Here is a 19955-nt window from a genome sequence, read left to right on the forward strand (position 1 = left end):
AAGTGCTGGGGTAGGTGCAAGATATTCAGGTTGGACACAGATCTTTTCCCACACGGGGTTTACAATCTCAAATCCCCATTTTACAGAGGAGGTAACTGAGGCACAGAGAAGTGACGTGACTTCCCCAAGGTCACCCAGCAAACAAGTGGCAGAACCATAATTAGAATCCAGAACCTCCTGATTCCCAGGCCCATGCTCTATCCAGTAGATCACACTGCTTTCCAAATTCAGAAAGGGTACTTGTCCTTCAGGTCTCTGTTCTCTTTAAGGACTAACAAGACAGCAGCAGATTTTCTTACGCAATGTTTTTGATAATGAGTGCTTTTTTTTATGCAGATAGGAGTTTGGCAGTGAACCCCACATCCACCCTTCACACACAAAGTGGCTCCACCAGACACGGGCCTCTCCCAGCTCCGCTACTTCTGTTAATATCCGCATCCCTTTCCCACAGTAACGGCAGGGATGTTTCCCTCTACACAACCCATCCCGGGGAAACAATGGGGCTGTTTATCTTGGCCCTGGAACTTGGTCCAAAGGTTCCATTTATGTTCGCCTTGGGCCAACCCTGCTTGTAAAATCAGATCTCATCACTGTTGTCTGGAGGAAGGGCCCACAGACACCAGTCTCCCTCCATCCCCTGCAGCTAATGAGGCCTATCGCCTGGGGAACAAAATCTGCCTTCTAAAATTACCCTGGAGGCTGAGGAAAGGCAAAGCAGCCCAACACCTTCCCCAACCTAGACTTTCCACAGTCCAGCCATCAGCCCATTATGATCCAGCTGTGAACTGAAAGGGCATTTAGGTGGTAACAAATACCTTCAAGGTCTAATCTCACTTCTTAAGGGTGATGTGTTTTCTTCTCACCTGGGCCCAGGTTTTCCAGCACTGAGACAGAGAATCATTCCTTCATTTATTCATTCGATCGTATTTATTGAGCGCTTACTGTGTGTAAAGCACTGTACTAAGCGCTTGGAAGAGTACGATATAACAGAAACATTCCTGCCCACAACGAGCTCACAGTCTAGAGGGAGACAGAGACATTAATGTAAATAAATAAATAGCTATATACATATGTGCTGTGGGGATGGGAGGGAGGAGGAATGAAGGAGCAAGTAAGAGCAGCACAGAAAGGAGTGGGAGAAGGAGATGTAGGAGATGTGTGCCTTCAGTAAGGTTTTGAAGTCAGGGAGAGCAATCAGACTCCAAGCAATTGTAAAAATAGCAACAAACTCATCTCTCGGCTCACTCCTCGGTAAATCGGTAAAGTCTCAGGACAACCAGGAAAAGTGCCAGAGTCAGGCTAACGGTCTTCCCAAGAGCAAACCACAGAGCAGCTCAGGGTTACCAGCTCACTGTTAGGGTTCCCGAATCAATCTATCAATCATCGATACCGTGACCAAAAGCCTCCTCACCGCTGTTCTTACATGTCTGTTCTTACATGTGTCCCATAAGTTAACTTTGATTTCACCACTGATAACTCCCATTCTCTCCTAGACCCCCTCCAATCTGGCTTCCGTCCCCTCCACTCTACCGAGACTGCTCTCTCTAAGGTCACCCATGACCTCCTTCTTGCCAAATCCAATGGCTCCTACTCCATTCTGATCCTCCTCGACCTCTCTGCTGCCTTTGACACTGTCGACCATCCCCTCCTCCTCCATACCTTATCTCACCTTGGCTTCACGGACTCTGTCCTCTCCCGGTTCTCCTCTTACCTCTCTGGCCGGTCATTCTCGGTCTCCTTCGATGGAGCCTCCTCCCCCTCCCATCCTTTAACTGTTGGAGTTCCTCAAGGGTCAGTTCTCGGCCCTCTTCTGTTCTCCATCTACACTCACTCCCTCGGTGAACTCATTCGCTCTCACGGCTTCGACTACCATCTCTACGCAGATGACACGCAGATCTACATCTCCGCCCCTGTCCTCTCCCCCTCCCTTCAGGCTCGCATCTCCTCCCGCCTCCGGGACGTCTCCACCTGGATGTCGGCCCGCCACCTTAAACTCAACGTGAGCAAGACTGAGCTCCTCATCTTCCCTCCCAAACCCGGTCCTCTCCCAGACTTCTCTATCACCGTCGATGGCACGACCATCCTTCCCGTCTCTCGGGCCCGCGATCTCGGTGTCATCCTTGACTCGTCCCTCTCGTTCACCCCACACATCCTATCCATTATCGAGACCTGCCGGTTTCACCTCTACAATATCACCAAGATCCGCCCTTTCCTCTCCACCCAAACGGCTACCTTACTGTTACGGGCTCTCGTTATATCCCGGCTAGAATACTGTGTCAGCCTTCTCTCTGACCTCCCTTCCTCCTCTCTCGCCCCGCTCCAGTCTATTCTTCACTCCGCTGCCCGGCTTATCTTCCCGCAGAAACGATCTGGGCATGTCACTCCCCTTCTTAAACAACTCCAGTGGTTGCCTATCAACCTCCGCTCCAAACAAAAACTCCTCACTCTAGGCTTCGAGGCTCTCCATCACCTTGCCCCTTCCTACCTCTCCTCCCTTCTCTCTTTCTACCGCCCACCCCGCACGCTCCGCTCCTCCGCCGCCCACCTCCTCGCCGTCCCTCGGTCTCGCCCATCCCGCCGTCGACCCCCGGGTCACGTCCTCCCGCGGTCCCGGAACGCCCTCCCTCCTCACCTCCGCCGAACTGATTCTCTTTCCCTCTTCAAAACCCTACTTAAAACTCACCTCCTCCAAGAGGCGTTCCCAGACTGAGCTCCTCTTCTCCCTCTACTCCCTCTGCCATCCCCCCTTTACCTCTCCGCAGCTAAACCCTCATTTTCCCCCTTTTCCCTCTGCTCCTCCACCTCTCCCTTCCCATCCCCACAGCACTGTACTCGTCCGCTCGACTGTATATATTTTCGTTACCCTATTTATTTTGTTAATGAATTGTACATCGCCTTGATTCTATTTAGTTGCCATTGTTCGTACGAGATGTTCTTCCCCTTGACTCTGTTTATCGCCATTGTTCTTGTCTGTCCGTCTCCCCCGATTAGACTGTAAGCCCGTCAAACGGCAGGGACCGTCTCTATCTGTTGCCGACTTGTTCATCCCAAGCGCTTAGTACAGTGCTCTGCACATAGTAAGCGCTCAATAAATACTATTGAATGAATGAATGAATGAACGCAATAACCTTTAGCTACAATCTCTGCTACAGTTTAATAGCATTATGCTGTTCTCATGATGTATTGTACTTGCCCAAGTCATTACAGTCACGCAGTAGGCACTCAATAAACACCACTGATTGATTGTTTCATTTATTCAATTGTATTTATGGAGCGCTTATTGTGTGCAGAACACTCTTTCTCTGACAGGGTGTCAGGAGTAGCAGAAAGAGGTGAAAAGAAAATCTCCCAAAACAGGCTGTTGAGCCTGATGCAAAATACATTTAGGATTTGGACAAACAACCTTTCATATGCGAGTCATTTCATTTCATTATTATCATAGTCATAACTGTGGTCTTGGTTAAATGCTTGCTGCATGCTAAGCACTGGGGCAGATTGATACAGGGCCTTCAGGTTGGACACAGTTTCTGTCCCACATGGGGTTCACAGTCTAAAGGGAAGGAGAATTGATCAATTGGTGGCATTTATTGAGCACTTTCTGAGTGCAATACACTGTACTAAGCGCTTAGGAGAGTACTATAGTAGTGAGTTGGTAGACACATTCCCTGCCCATGAGGATTTACTGTCTAGAGAAAACAGTGAAGGATTCTGCAAGGAATAGGCAGCCAGGGCAAGCGCCTAGAAAGGGTTGCTTCCATCCTCTGAAGATGTACCGCTTTAGCCTCTGGTCACCCCCCTCCTCAAAAATCTCCACTGGTTGCCTATCCAACTTCATAACAAACCAAAACTCCTCATCACTGGCTTTAAAGCAGTCCATCACTTTGCCCCCTCCTACCTCATCTCACTTCTCTCCTACTAAAACCCAGCCTGCAAACTTTGCTCCTCTAGTGCTAACTTTCTTACTGTGCTTCAGTCTCTCCTGTCTTGCTGTAGACCCCTGGGCCACGTCCTGCCGCTGGCCTGGAACACCCTCCCTCCTCAAAGCTGACAATTACTCTCTCTCCAATTCAAAGTCTTACTGAAGGCACATCTCCCCCATGAGAACTTCCCAGTCTAAGCCCCACTTTTCTTCATCTCCCACTCCTTTCTGCATTGCCCTGACTAGCTCCCTTTGCTCTTCCCGCCTCTCCCAGCAGTGGCACTTATGTATATGTCTGTAACTTTATTCATTTGTACTGATGTCTGTCTCCCCTCCTCTAGACCGTGAGCTCATTGTGGGCAGGGAATGTCCACAGTGTTTATTGTTATATTATTATATTGTTTATTGTTACATTGTACTTTCCCAAGTACTTGGTATGGTGCTCTGCACACAGTAAGCACTTAATAAATATGACTGAATGAGCGAGGGCTGAATTGGAGCACTCACTATGGGTTCCACCTTCCGGGGACCCCACCCCAAAAGCTTCCAGGCAGGAGCAAGGAGAGAAAGAAGTGATGCTTTTGGCTCAGAGGTAAGATGGCTGCTACTCTTTCAATTGTGTAAGGATTTTCAACCACCGTTTTTGACTACAAGATCCATAAAATGTTTCTGAGACTCCCAATCTTAAATTCTCTTGAAACTCAGGAAAATAGGCCAGCTCGGTCCTGATCAAACATCCCGAAAGCTGCAGACCTGAGGCTAAGACCTAAGAGAAGCAGTGTGGCTTAGTGGATAGAGCACGGGCCAGGAAGTCAGAAGGACCTGGGTTCTAATCCCTGCTGCACCACTTGTTGGCTGTGTGGCCTTGGGCAGGTTGCTTTACTTCCCTGAGCCTCAGTTTCCTCATCTGTAAGAAGGGGGTTAAGTCTGTGAGCCCCACGTGGGACAAGGGACTGTGTTTAACCTGACAAAACTTGTATCCACCCTGAGCTTCATGCAGTGCCTGGGCTCATAGTAAATGCTTAACAAATACCAATAAAAATAGAAATAATAATTATGGCATGTGTTAAGTGCTTATTATGTGCCGAGCACAGAATTAAGCACTGCGGTACACACGAGATAATCAGGTTGGACACAGTCCCTGTCCCACATGGGGCTCCAAGTCTAAGTGGGAGGGAACACAAGTGACCCCATGTTACAGATGAGAAAACCGAGGCACTGAGAAATGCAGGCAGATGGCAGAATCAGGATCTGAACCCAGGTCCTCTGACTCCCAGGCCCGTGCTCTTTAGCGAAACTTAGGGGAATCTAAACCCAGCAGAGAAATTTCCCGAAAGCTAGAAGCATGTGAAGCCAAAGGGGTTATGACAGTTTGTCCTCCCTGGAATTGGCTATTTGCTGCCAGGAACAAAATATATACGATGCTATTTATTGCCGAGAGCTCAGCGCATCTGGCTTCAGTGAGATCGCGGTCCTCCCGGCTCTGCAGCTGGGCCGAGTGTGGAACGAAGTGCCAAGGTGACAGAGGGAGTTAAAGATTCTTTCCGGAATAAAGCACAGAGGCCACCCGGCCCCCGGTTGCTGCCTCTGGGACTAGCCAATTGCTGTCCGCTCATTCTCCTTCTCGGGGACGCAGTCCAGTCTGGTGGCCAGAGTGGACTGTAAGTGGATTGGTGGACGTCTCTAGACTGTAAGCTCATTGTGGGCAGGGAATGTGACTGATTACTGTTCTATTGTACTCTCCCAAGTGCTTAGTACAGTGCTCTGAACACAGTAATCGCTCAATAAATACGACCGACTGACCAAGTCAGGAGGTCGGATTCTGGCTCCAACTCAGCTCCCTTAATAATAATATCAACTGGGGTATGTGATGAGCACTTTATGCCCAGCACTGTACTAATCACCGGAAGGGGTACAAGATGATCAGGTCAGACACAGTCCCTGTCCCGCCTGGGGATCACAGTCTAAGGGAGAAGTAGGAAAGGTATGGAATTCCCATTTTCAAGTGAGTTGCTCAAGGTCACACAGCAGGCAAGGGGTGGAGCTAGGATTAGAATCCAGGTCCTCTTGACTCCCAGGCCTGTGCTCTCTCTACTAGGCCATGCTGCTTCACCTAGCCTTCTGTGTTGACTTTGGGCAGGTCACTTAACCTCTCAGTCCCAGTTTCCCCATCTGTAAAATAGGGATAATAAGACTTGTCTCTTCCCGCTTCAGGGGAATGCTGGAAGGAAAAGAAGAAAATTGATGCAGAAAGCATTTGGAGAAAATATAAGTTTTCTGCAAATATAAGGGAGGAGTTTAATGGTATTTCTATTAAGAAGCAAGTGCTATTGCAAAGCATCAGTAGCACACCAGCTGAGTTTTAATCCTACTCCACCGCTTTGCTTTGTGACCTTGGGCAAGTCACTTTCCTTCTCTGTGCCAGAGTTACCTCAACTGTAAAGTGGGGATTAAGGCTGTGAGCCCCATGTGGAAAAGGGACTGTGTCCAACCTGATTACTATGTATCCACCCCAGTGCTTAGAACAGTGCCTGGCACCCAGTAAGCGCTTTCACAAATAGCATAAAACCACCCCAGAATTTGGTATTGTCGTCATGCCCCTGGGAGGGCCCCCCTTCCGAGTCCCTGGTGAGAAGCCACTGGGCCCAAGGATTGGCCTTCCAGGGGTGCAGTATGGCCTGTTTCCAGTCAGCCCTGGCTAGAGAAACCATGACGTGAGGTGGGGCAGAGACAATGGGCTCCCCGGGCCAGCAGACCCTAGCCTTCAGCCTCCCCCACCCGACCTGGCCCGAGGAACAGTGCCCGAAGCCTGTGTTTTCTCAGTCTCTCAAGGGGTCGGAGTTCTGTGAGGGCTGCAGCCTTGTTGTGCAATATACGATAGCAAGGAGACCGGCCTGCTGGTCGTGTTTACCCGGATTCGGGTTTGTTTGCTCCCTCTTCTCTTAGTTTAGAAACTAACAGAAATAACAGCCGTGTCAATTAACACCGCCAATCGGAGAGGCCTGTTTGCGGGGGGGGTTGGAGAGGAAGGAGCGGAGTACACCAGGCTTCTGGCCCTCAATGTCAAAAATACTAATAACGATAAGAACTGTGGTATTTATTCAATGCTTACTATGTGCCAAGCACTGCAGGAAGCACTGAAGTAGATAGAAGATAATCAGGTCCCACATGAGGCTCACAGTCTAAGTAGGAGGGATAACATTTTGAAGATGAGGGAACTGAGGCTCAGAGAAGTGCCCAAGTGGTGGAGCCAGGAGTAGAACCCAGGTCCTCTGACTCTCGGGCCCGTGTTCTTTCCACTAGGAAATGGTGTTTCTCAATGGAGTGGGGTAGTGTGACGGAGGTCCACCCCAAACAAATGGGGAGATGGGGGGCTGCAGCTGCCATTTTCTAAATTAAGGTCTCTACCCCCATGAGGCCTTCCCTGATTGATCCCACCACCCTCCTCAGCTCTCTTTCCCCCAGCTCACTCTCCTTTCAGCATCTTCTCTGCACCTTAAACCTTTGGACACTTGATATGCTCCCCACCCTCAACAACACAGCACTTAGGCACATATCTTTAAGCTTTTATAGTATAAATTATTTATTCATGTTGTTGTCTGTCTCCCCTTCTAGACTGTCAGTTTCTTATAGGCAGGGAATGTGACTGCTAATTCTGTTGCATTGTACTCACCCAAGTGCCTAGTACGGTGCATAGTAAGCGTTCAATAAATACAATTGATTGATTGATGTCATCATCCCATAAGCCCCTCTTATGACAAATGTGGATGTTGGTTTATTTATTCATTCTGTACTTCCTATTATTGTCACCAACTCTACTCTTGTTTTGCTTCCACATTCCATTAGATCTGAAGCTCCTTGAAGGTAGGAACCATACGTTTTATCTCCAACTCTCTAACATAATGTGATCCTAGCAACAGATGCCTTGTACAGTGCTTTAGACATAGCAGGCATCCAGTAAAGTACACACATAACCCTGCTCTATCCACACAGTAGGAACTCCAATCTGGCTTCCGTCCTCTTTGCTCCAAAGAAACAACCCTCTCAGAGGTCACCAATGATCTTCTTCTTGCCAAATCCATCGGCCTCTACTCCATTCTAATCCTCCAGAACCTCTTTGCTGCCTTCGACATTGTCGATTACCCCCTTCTCCTCTGGCCTGGAATGTCCTCCCTCCTCAAATCTGACAGACGATTACTCTTGCCCCCTTCAAAGCCTCGCTGAAGGCACATCTCCTCCAGGAGGCCTTCACTGATGAAGCTCCCCCTTTCCTCTTCTCCCACTCCTTCCACATCGCCCTGTCTTGCTCCCTTTGTTCTTCCCCCTTCCCAGCCCATGGCTCTTATGTAAATACCTGCAATTTATTTATTTATATTAATGTCTGTCTTCACACCTCCCACACCTCCGCTAGATTGTTAGCTTGTTGTGCGTAAGGAATGTGTCTACTATTGCCTTGTACTCTCCCAAGTGCTTAGTACAGTGCTCAGCGCACACTGAGCCCATTGCTGGGTAGGGGTTGTCTCTATTTGTTGCCGAATTGCACTTTCCAAGCGTTTAGTACAGTGCTCTGCACACAGTAAGCGCTCGATAAATATGATTGAATGAATGAATAAATACGATTGAATGAATGAATGAAAACTTTTTCCAACCTTGCACTCTGCCCAGAGTAGGCACCCAATAGAGTGCTTGGTACCAAGTAAGCATTCAGCACAGCACCTTTTATATAGTGGGCATCCATATAGCATTCTGTCAACTGTAGGTGCCCTTTACAGTGTTCAACATAGATTAGGCACCCAGTAAATTTCCCTGAATACAGCAGGTGCCCAGTACAGTGCTCGGCACACTTTAGCTGCTCAATAAATACTGACAAATCATCAACCTCAGTGGCATTTATTGAGCACTTACTATGTGCAGAACACTGTTCTAAGCACTTGGGAGTTAGCAGACATGTTTCCTGCCCACAATGAGTTTGAAGTCTAGACGGGAAGACAGACATTAATATAAATAATTGATAATATATCATTTATAGACACATACATTAGTGCTACGGTGGGGTCAATATCAAATGCCCAAAAGCCATAGATCCAAGTGCAAAGACAAAAATAATAATAATTGTGGTAATCATTAGTGCTTACTAATTCTGCTAAGCACTGGGGTATATATAAGCAAATCGGGTTGGACACAGTCCCTGTCCCATATGGGGCTCACAGTCTCGATCCCCATGTTACAGATGATGTAACCGAGGCAGAGAGTGAAATGCCTTGCCCAAGGTCACAAAGCAGACAAGTGGCAGAGTCAGGATTAGAACCCACCACTTTCTGACTCCCAGGCCTGTGCTCTATCCACTACGCCATGCTGACGACACGGGGGAGAGTGAGCTGGGGAAAAGAGGGCCTAATTGGGGAAGGCCTCTTGGAAGAGATGTGACCTTAATAATGATCTGAAGGTGGAGAGAGGCCTGGTTTGGTGTACACAGAGAGGGTGGGAGTTCCAGGCTATGGGGAAGACGGGGGAAAAGGGATGGTAGCAAGATAGATGAGACTGAGGCACAGTGAATAAGGTGGCACTAGAGGAGTGAAGAGAGCAGTCTGGCATGGCATAGAGGATAGAGCACAGGTTTGGGAGTCAGAAGGTCATGGTTCTAATCCCCACTCTGCCACTTGCCTGCTGTGTGACCCTGGGCAAGTCACTTCATTTCTCTGTGCCTCGGTTCCCTCACCTGTAAAATGGGGATTAAGATAGTGAACCCCATGTGGGATGGGACTCTGTCCAACCCGATTTGATTGTACCCACTGCAGTGCTTAGTAGAGTGCCTGGCACACAGTAAGCACTTAACAAATACCAGAATTATTATTATTCTAATCAGTGAATGAATAAATTAGTATGTAGATGCTTGAAAACTCAGAAACCCTGTCATATCTCACAGTCTTTAAAGTTAGTATCAGGATTTTAAATTTATGTTGTTCTTAGCGGCAACACCGGAGTATCTAATTACACAACAGAAGCCAAGTGACAAACATACATCAATTGGGATCCAACAGAGTTACTACATTTTTTATTTGAAACTCACCACAGCTGATAAATAGAAAACAAAAGGCATCACACTTCGCTTTATGCTTCCCTTGAAATTGGATCGCTGTGTAGTTTTTATCAGAACAACGGGGAACTACTTGAGGCAAGGAACGAATGAATACTTACCAGAGATAGTTTATAAGCATGAAAGGATTGTGTCTCTCTGGAAACATGAGCACAGTGATTTACTAATCAGTTGTCTCCTACTTGCCCCAGCTTGGGCAGGAAAAATTCACAACTCATTCCAAAATTGTTTGGCTGGCTTTAAAATGAGAAGCCAAGAATCAGCATTGCCTAATGGAAAGAGCCCAGGCCCAAGAGTCAAGAGACCCAGAATTTAATTCTACCTCCAAAGACTGTCCGCTGTGTTACCGTGGGCAAGTCACTTACCTTTCCTCTTCTCCCACTATCTTCTGTGCTACCCTGACTTGCTCCTTTTATTCATCCTTCCCTCCTTCTCAGCACTTACATACATATTTGTAATTTATTTATATTAATGTCTGTTCCCCATCCCCCCTAGACTCTAAACTCGCTGTGGGTAGGGAATGTGTCTGTTTGTTGCTATATTGTACTCTCCCAAGCATTTATTACAGTGGTCTGCACACAGTAAGTGCTCAATACAACTGACTGACATATTCTCTGCGCATCAGTTTCCTCAGCTGTTCTCTCTCCCCCTTAGACTGTGAGCCCATCTGAGAGAGGGGCTATGTTTGATCTGATTATCTTGTACCATCTCAGCTTAACAAATACCACAATTATTATTATAAAATCCAATCTTTCGTTTTACATATCCAATGCCTCAACAGGGTTAAGATTTAAAGCACTGGAGCAAAACGTGTTTCAGAAATCTCCACTCAAGGGCTCCGGGCAAGACTCTTGCCACTCCCTGGGGCTGTTGTCTTCCAAAGATGCAGGTGATGGGGGGTTGTGTGTTACTCTTTGTTTTTCTGGAGAGCATTTCAGGGGTAGTGACATGGCTCTCTTTAAGTATTACCCCCTCCCCTCCTCCAAACACACAACCTTCTTTAATAGGCTGTGTCGGTCCGCCCCTGCTTCCTCCTGGTTGCTTCAGCTGTTGCTCCCAGCCTGCTTCAGGCGGCCTGGCACAGAGAACTGGACCGTGGAGCCGGGTTTAGAAAGCTGGCTCTGGACATTAACTAACCTCAATTCCCCTCTCTCCTACAAATGTCAAACTGCCACCCCAAGCCAGCGCCGGTAAATAATTATACTTTTTGGCAATCAAATGAAAGCTCTCTGGTTTCAAGGTTTGAACCCAACCTGTCGGCCATTTGATACCCCGACAGCGGTGGCTGGGCCAGTGGTGATCGGCGGACCCGCTTGGTCTGCAACGGCACTGCCCTGCCCAGCTCTGCCCTAGGTGGATTTGAGTGAACTGTGGTGGTACTTAGTAAGCACCTTGTCCTGAGGAGTGGGATCTATGCAAGTCCCTGTACTATATGGGGCTCAGAGTCTAAGTAGGAGGGAGTACAGGTATTGAATTCCCTCCATTTTACAAATGAGGAAACTGAGGCACTGACAACTTACGTGTTTTGCCTAATGTCACCCAGCAGGCGAGTGCAGAGCCAGGGTGTCTTGGTTTCTTACTGTGTTGGATGAAAGGTTGCTAGAGGCAGTTGGTCTGGGGGAGATTAGGGGATGGATCAATCAATTAATCAATGGTATTTATTGAGCGATTACTATACGCAGAGCACTGTACTAAGCACTTGGAAGAGTAGAATCCCGCATCCTGTCTCGGGCCTGGAACACACTCCCTTTTCATATCCGACAGGTAATTACTCTCCCCCCCTTCAAAACCTTATTGATGGCATACCTCCTCCAAGAGGCTTTCCTTGCTAAAGCCCTCATTTCCACTTTTCCCACTCCCTTGCTCCTTTTATTCACCACCCCCAACCCAGCCCCACAACACTTACGTCCATATCTGTAGTGTATTTATCTTAACGTCTGTCTCCCCCTCTGTGGGGCAGGGAATGTGTCTGGTATATTGCTGTGTTGTACTCCTCCAAGTGCTTAATACAGTGCCTTGCACACAGTAAGCACTCCATAAACACCATTGATCGATTGGTTGATAGACTACAAGAGTTGGCAGACACGTTTCCTGACCACAACGAGCTTACAGTCTAGAGGGGGAGATCTGCCCATCCCCTGCCCCTTTACCAGACTGAGGAAAGAGAGTGGATTGTCCCTCAGTTCTCCCACTCGAAGCTCCCCTGGGACTTTTCTCTCACTGACCCCTCTAGATTGTAAACTTACTGTGGGAAGGGAATGGGTCTGTTATATTCTCTCAAGTACTTAGGACAGTGCTCTGCATACAAGTACTCACTAAATATGATTTACTGGCTGGCCCTCAGTTTGCTTCTCAGTGACCAAAACCGCCGGGGTTCAAGGCCTCTCTTTCACCTCATTCCTTCCCCAAGGTCAGGTCACATAATTGAGTTTAACAGCCTAGAAGTCAAGGCACAAACCTGAACAGCAGGGCATAATCACAACCTACCTCAAATGGCCAGAATCAAGGTTAAGAGGTTCACAACCTACCTCAAATGGCCAGAATCAAGGTTAAAAAGTTCAGCTCTCCCTTCAGCCTATCCTCACTCCTCTCCCCCTATAACCCGGTCTCTCAATTTCACTCCTTTAACACCAATCCACCCCTTGGGGTGACAGGACAGCCATGGATGGTCAGAAACCCAAGGCCCTTGTTGTACTCACACACCACATAAAAACAATAACCACTGTGGTATTTAACTACTTACAATGTACAATTCCCCTAGACTGAAAGGTCATTGTGGGCAGGGAACGTATCTGCCGTCTCTGTTGGGATTAGAACCCCTAACCTTCTGACTCTCAGGCCCGTGCTCTATCCTCTACACCATGTTGCTTCTCTGTACTCTCCCTAGACTTAGTAGAGTGCTCTGCATGCAGTAAGCGCTCAATAAATGTGATTGATTGATTGATTGTATTAAGCAGGGGAGAAATCAGCACAACAGATTTGGTAGACATGTTCCCTGCTCACAAGGACCTTAGAGTCTAAAGGGGAGACGGCCACTGAAATAAATTATGGATATTTACATAGGGCTGAGGGTAAGCTCTGAACATAGTAAATAGCATCGATTGATTGACAGACCTTTCCAGATCAATTTATTCCCTGTAAATCAGACCAACACCTGGGATGAATATGCTCCATTCCCCCTAGAGGAGCTGGAAGGGGGCTGGGGGGAAAGCATAAGTGAGGACCCATGTGGTGGTAGTCCCTAAAGGGACACAGGAGTCCCAGGTTCCCCGCAGTCACTCTAGCCCCATCCAGGCTCGCTGCCTTCGACCAGAACAAGGCCCGCTGGCTCCAAAAACCACTCCATCCTCTGCCAGAGGCTCGTGCCGAAACATGGTGTGGGCAAGGGATGTGCCTGTTCTACGGTTCTATTGTCCTCTGTCAAGTGCTTAATACAGTGCTCTGCACACAATAAGTGCTCAGTAAATACAAGGACTGACAACACAAGGATTCTTCCCCGGAGCACTGAGGTGAAGGAAGGAATCTCAGAAATCCTCTTCTCTCCAAATACTCTTTTGATCTACTTAGTTTGGATTGGTGAATTTGGAATTTACCCATTGTTTTCTATTTCACTTCCACCACTTCCTTCCTTCCTTAGATTGCGAGCCCCAGTGGTGGAAGGACCAGGTCTAAATGAATTTACTGAGCCCAAGTTGGACCCTTGATAAATATGGTTTCCTTGACGGGTTGGCATACTTTGTGCTAAGGCATGTTAATTGGGTGAAATACTTTTTTTGTGTGTGGTATTTATTAAGTGCTTAGGGTGTGTCAGACACTGTACTAAGTGCTGGTGTTGATACGCTCTAATCAGGTTGGACATAGTTCCTGTCCCACTTGAGGCCCACAGTTTTAGCCCCCAATTTTCAGATAAGGTAACTGAGGTCAGAGAAGTGAAGTGACTTGCCCAAGATCACACAGGAGGTATGTCAAGGAGCTGGGATTAGAACCCAGGAAGATAATTCAATGGACGAACAGTTTAGAGCATCTTCTGGTCCTCCATCTTCACTGTTTGAATTACAAGTAACCTGATAAAGGAGAAAGAGGGAGGCGGGATATTCCTTGTCACTCGGGTGGCGCTCAGCTCAATACAGGAAGGGAGCGTGCCTGCTAAGTCTGTTGTATTGTACTCTCCCAAGCATTAGTACTGTGCTCTGCACACAGTAAGTGCTCAAAAAATATCACTGACATTGATTGATTGATTGAAGGGATGCAGGCTGATCACCGGTCCCCTGGGTCCTGTCCTGCCCTGGGGGATGCATGCGCTCCGCTGTCTTGGTTCCTCGAGGGGGCAGAGAGGCCGTTAAGGTGAAGACAGCGGGAGAGGGGATCTAAGTCCATCTCCTCACTCCTCAGCCTAGGCTCTGGAGCGGTAGCAAGAGTGGGGAAGCCATTTTCCCTCCTTTCAAAGCGGGAGAGCGGCAAACCGAAGTGGCTCTGTCCCAGTTCCTTGAGAAGGCTCGTGCTGCCCTAAATTCATTCCTATTTCGTCAGGCTGGGCTCCGGACTGGCGGCCAGAGCGGGGTTAGCAAGAAAGCACAGGCCATGTTTTCTCATTCAAGAACCTCCAGTGTTTGGCCAGCCACTTCTGCATCAAAGAGAAACTCCTCACCACTGGCTTTAATAGCCTCAATCACCTTGCCCCCTCCTTCCTCTCCTCACTACTCTCCTACTACAACCAGCCCACACACTTTGCTCCTCTAATGCCGACCTTCTCACTGCACCTCCATCTTATCTATCTCACCACTGACCTCTAGCCCACATCTTGCCTCTGGCCTGGAATGCCTTCCCTCTTCATATCTGACAATCACTTTCCTCCTGTTCAAAGTCTATCGAAAGAACGTCTCCTCCAAGAGGTCTTCCCTGACTAAGCCCTCCTTTCCTCTTCTTCCACTCCTTACTGCATCACCCTGACATGCTCCCTTTATTTATCACCTGACCCAGCCCCACAGCACTTATGTACATTTCTGTAATTTATTTATTTATATTAATGTCTGTCTCCCTCTCTAGAATGTAGCTCACTGTGGGCAGGGAATGTGTCTGCCTGGTGTTATTTTTCACGCTTCCAAGCACTTAGTATAGTGTTCTGTACACAGTAAGCACTTAGGAAATATGACTGACCGACTGACCTGCAGCTCCTCGCCAGATCCACACTCCCCGAGGGGAGGACGGAGGAGATGTAACAAGAAGCTTTGTGTTTGTTTGATATTTACTTGAAGAAAGGACAAAAAATAAATCCCTTGGCCCAGCAAATGTACCTGGGCAAGGGCAAACCCTGGGTCACGGAGCCCTGTCATCACTGTTCCGCCCAGAGAGGCCGTGCCCAGGCCCGCATGGTGCAGGGACTCGACCACCAGGCCGGTGTCAGATTGTATCATATGATGGGCAGGGAGAAGCGGTGCCATGTTGGGTCATAATTCAACCTGTTCTACGAAGGATTGGTAGACCTGGTAGGACGCCCAATCAAATCTGTAAACCAACCAAACGTCTCTTATGCAAATCGCACCCCCAACACATTTCCATAAACGCCACCACTAATTTATCCCTCGGCCTCCTCTGGGCCTCAACAGTCCACAAAAGGCAAGGAAGTCTGGACTTGCTGGATAGGGCCAATCCGTGCCAGGAGCACAGCGGGAAACGAATCTGATGATCCACCCCAGCACTTAGCACATAGTAGGTACTTCACAAATACCCCAGTGGTGACAAAGATTATGATTCCAAACGGAAGCCACCCACCCTCTCCCCCGGGGGCCCAGTGGTGCCAGCCTGGGGCGGCCAACCCGTGGAACGCCATCCGCCGCCAAACGGTCAATGTTTAACTTGTCGGAAGAGCATGTGCGGGAAGATAACGAGTGACTCCCGTCAATAACCGCTGCCTGGATGCCCAACCCGGCCGGACGGGCCAAAGTAAACCGGAGAGGAAAAGCAAAGAGAGAGACAGACGGCGCTTTTTACCCACGGGAGACTTACGGTTCCCGTGGAAACCTAAGATGGGGAGCCCCCGGAGGAGGGGTCTCGCTGCCGAGCCTGCCGAGGGTGAGATCTCTGGAGGGGGTTCCCCGGGAATAGGTCGGGACCCGGAGTGAAGAGCCAGAGGACCGGCATGCTGGGTTGAGGTTCGCGTCATCTGCAGTAACCTCAGGGTCCCGGGACAGTTATCCAGTTCAAGGTTTGCCCTCTGGACCGGAGGTGGCTGTCCCCTTACTGGGATTGGGTGGAATTCTGCACCAGTGGCCCAATTGGACCGGTGGCCTGCTTGGATGCCTCCTTTGCCCTGGGGTGAGAAACAAGGACCAATGGCTCGCTCAGATGCCTCCTTTGCCCATTTTTTTAAAATGGTATTTGTTAAGCACTATGTGCCAAGCATTGTACCTAGCCCTGGGGCTTAGCATACACTAATCACAGTGGACATGGACCCTGTCCCACAGATGAGGGAACTGAGGCATAGAGAAGTGAAGTGGCTTGTCCAAGGTCAAATTGGAGACAAATGGTGGAGCCGGGATTAGAATCCAGGTCATTCTGACTCCCAGGCCTGGACTCTAGCCACTAGGCCACTCTGCTTCTCACTGTTCCCCTGGGGTGAGGGAAAGGGACCAAGAGGCCAAGCCCAGGCCAAAAGTTTGGAAACCAATTTTTTTTTTAAATTATACTTGCAACTTGATTTTTCCCTCTTCAAATTACTCAAAGCAGAGCATTCTGGGTGGGCAGACGTGACCAGGCATCTGCAACAAGCAGCATAAGCGTGTTAACCGACCTACCATGCTGAGAGCAATTTTCTTCCCCTTCTTCCTAAGGGGGATAATTTGAATTCCTTCTCACTTTCAAACAGCCATCACCTCGGAAGGGGCTTTGAGTTTGTCAGGGTGAAGGGGAAGCTGAGAGGCGGGATAGGAAATGGCTGAAACTCAAGGAGCAAGGGAACGGGAGGGGTTCGGGAAATGACATAAAGCAACTTGAATCGGTGGCCGTTCCTCGTAGACTGGACACCAGGAAGTCAAGTCTGGGATGAGGATTGAACTGAGAACGCTAGAGGAGTCTGAGTTGTCCTTTATGTGGGCACAGTGGACACATACAAGGAACACGTAACACGTATGAATCACACTAAATAATGACCATGACCCCACTAAGGGAATACTGAGAAGCAGCGTTGCCTAGTGGAAAGAGCACAGGCCTGGGTTCTAATCCTGGCTCCACCAATTGTCTCCTGTGTGACCTTGGACAAATCACTTCACTTCTCTGTTCCTCAGTTACCTCAACTGTAAAATGGGGATCAAGACTGTGAGCCCCAAGCGGGACAGGGGCTGTGTCCAACATGAGTAGCTTGTATCTACCCCAGGGCTTAGTACAGTGCCAGGCACAAACTAAGCGCTTAGCAAGAATCATTAAAACAACAACAAAAAACACCAATAAAGCCCTTCTGGACATCCTGCCACCCCCTTGGCAAATCAATAGGTCTCAATTTCTTTAACCCCTAAAGGTGCAGCCCTGTGGACACTGCCCTTAAAGATGAGGGAATAGCTCCCTCTGGTCTATTAGCTAAGCAATTCCTTGTGCAATTTTCCAAGGCCACGTGAATAATTCCTTTCGCCTCTCCAAAACATCTATCGGGATAGAACACAACCGTGGGGTTAGAAGTAATGTTTGGATCCACACATTTGGCATCGGGCAAGACGCGTGTGCTATAATGTGAGTTTTACTAAAGTTGGGCTTTGTCGGGGACATGAAGCCCATTCTACGCGAGAACCAAATTTTATTCAGAAAATCATACTCCATTTAGCAAAACTAAGTCCCTTAACCACCACAACACATACGAGCCCTAGAGATTTCACACGCACTTTGCAAAAACACCAAAGACCAAGTTGGGTTTTTTTGTTCTATACGGGTGGTTGGTTACAAGTATTCCATTTTAAGGAACCTCTCTACAGATTTCTCAACTGGATTTAGTACCAGCTTTTTCCGCTTTTATACTTCTCCCAAGTTCATGACAGCCAAACCCTGCACTCCCACATTGTCACTCAATTTCAGGGATGCAACTGAACAATCAGGCATGAGCGGCACATTTTCAAACGCAAGAGAGAACATGACAGGGCAGTTGATCCGAGTCTCAGAAAAATGCACCCCGATCTCTCCTCTCTCACCTTAAAAGTTAGTATGAAGCTGGCTTTTACCACCTCTCCCCTAGACAGAACCGACCAGGTGTAGATTTATACCCCACCGGGCCATTCCGTGTTTGGAACCCCACACCCCTTTCTAAACACTACCTTCTTAATTCCAGAACGAGGTCATTATCTAAGGCTTCTAATAACCTCTAAAAGCCATGGTTTGGAAACATCCTTTCATTGTGCAGCAGTTTCAACATTTATTTTGTAATTCAGAAAAACATCAACTCACTGCAAGACAGCCGTGTCCCCTCGCCTCTCCTGCTCTGTCCGAGGATTCAATCCCGGGTGAAGCCTGAACCTCCAATTGCAAACACGTTTGCAAACAAACTGCAAATACAAATGCAAACACCAATGCAAACACAATTTCCATATCCAAGTGGAATCACAATGAGGACTGTCCAATTCAGACTTTCTTCCTTCTTTGTTACTTTTCCTCTAAGTGATCCAAGTCATGGGGAGAACAGATGGATTCGTCAGTTTGCTTCATTTGCTTCATAAAGACATTTGAAAGTTTGAGCTTTCATCTTAGCAGGAGTCTGGAAAAGGATTTTACTCCACTTTGGTTTATCCTTCTAAATTCCACCTGCTATTTCTGGCGTATCCTGCTACGACTATAATAATACTAATGGTATTTCTTAAGGACTTACTATGTGCTAGGCACTGTTCTAAGTGCTGGGGTAGACACAAGGTAAGCAGGTCTTCCCATGTGGGGCTTACAGTCTAAATTTCCATTTTCCAGATGAGCTAACTGAGGCACAGTGAGGTTAAGTAGCTTGCTCAAGGTCACGCAGCAGACAAGTGATGGAGGTGGCATTAGAACCCATGTCCTCTGACTCCCAACCCCATGCTCTTTCCCTTAAGCCACGCTGCTTCTCTACTACTACTATTTGTTAAGTGCTTACTGTGTGCCAAGCACTATTCTAAGCACTGGGGAAGATACAAATTAATCAGATGGGACACAGTCCCTGTCCCTCGTGGGGCTCACATTCTTAAACCCCACTTTACAGATGAGGTAACTGAGACCCAGAGAAGTGAAGTGCCTTGCTCAAGGTCACGCAGCAGACATGTGGCAGAGCCAAGATTAGGTCCTTCTGACTCCCGGGCCCAGGCTCTTTCCACTAAGTCACACTGCCTCCCAGGCATACTCTGTGCCCAGCACTGTGCTGAACACTAGGAAAAAGTACAAAGACCCTGGATAGAGCCCTGTCCCTTCCCAGTTTAGGAATATGATGACATTTAGGGCAAATTTTCTAATCCCCACCCCTACAATTCCTTCCAGGTGAGCAGTGTATCGGTAGTGTCAATCAATGGTATTTGAGGACTTACTGGGTGCAGAGCACTGTACTAAGTGCTCAGGGGAGTATGAAATAATGGAGTTCATAGACAAGAAGCTTCTCCACAAGGAGTTGACAGTCTAGGGTCACATTTTCTCCATGAGGCCTTTCCTGATTAAGCCCTCTTTTCTCTGGCTTGCTCTCCCTTTTGTGTCTTCTATGCAATTGGCTCTGTGACCTTTGGACATTTGATATTTGCCCCATCCCCAACCCCACAGCACTTATGTACATATCTTTAAATTATTTGCCATTCATTACTTATTAATATTAAGAATGATGATTATTATTATGGTATAGGTTAAGCACTTACTATATGCCAGGCACTGTTCAAAGCCCTGGGGTGGATACAAGCAAATTGGGTTGGACACAGTCCCTGTCTCATTTGGAGCTCACAGTCTCAATCCCAA

The 19955-nt window shown here is 48.0% G+C and overlaps 1 protein-coding gene across 7 annotated transcripts in view; it reads right to left on the reverse strand.

The window, feature by feature from the left end:
- The window catches only part of GHR (growth hormone receptor), a 207506-nt gene that overhangs the window by 143594 nt on the left and 43957 nt on the right, over positions 1 to 19955 (reverse strand). For 2 of the 7 annotated variants that reach the window (XM_029060277.1, XM_029060276.1), the window contains exon 1: positions 16023 to 16194. The exons of 4 other annotated variants lie outside the window; for them this stretch is intronic. In XM_029060277.1, coding sequence (XP_028916110.1) covers positions 16023 to 16179 — 157 coding nt within the window. In that variant the 5' untranslated portion in view covers positions 16180 to 16194. Of the gene's footprint in view, positions 1 to 16022; positions 16195 to 18443; positions 18542 to 19955 lie in introns of those variants that run through there. One more of the 7 variants, XM_029060282.1, reaches the window with a different exon arrangement.

This window comes from Ornithorhynchus anatinus, chromosome 3 (assembly GCF_004115215.2).
Source record: "Ornithorhynchus anatinus isolate Pmale09 chromosome 3, mOrnAna1.pri.v4, whole genome shotgun sequence".
NCBI classification, from domain to species: Eukaryota; Metazoa; Chordata; class Mammalia; order Monotremata; family Ornithorhynchidae; genus Ornithorhynchus; species Ornithorhynchus anatinus.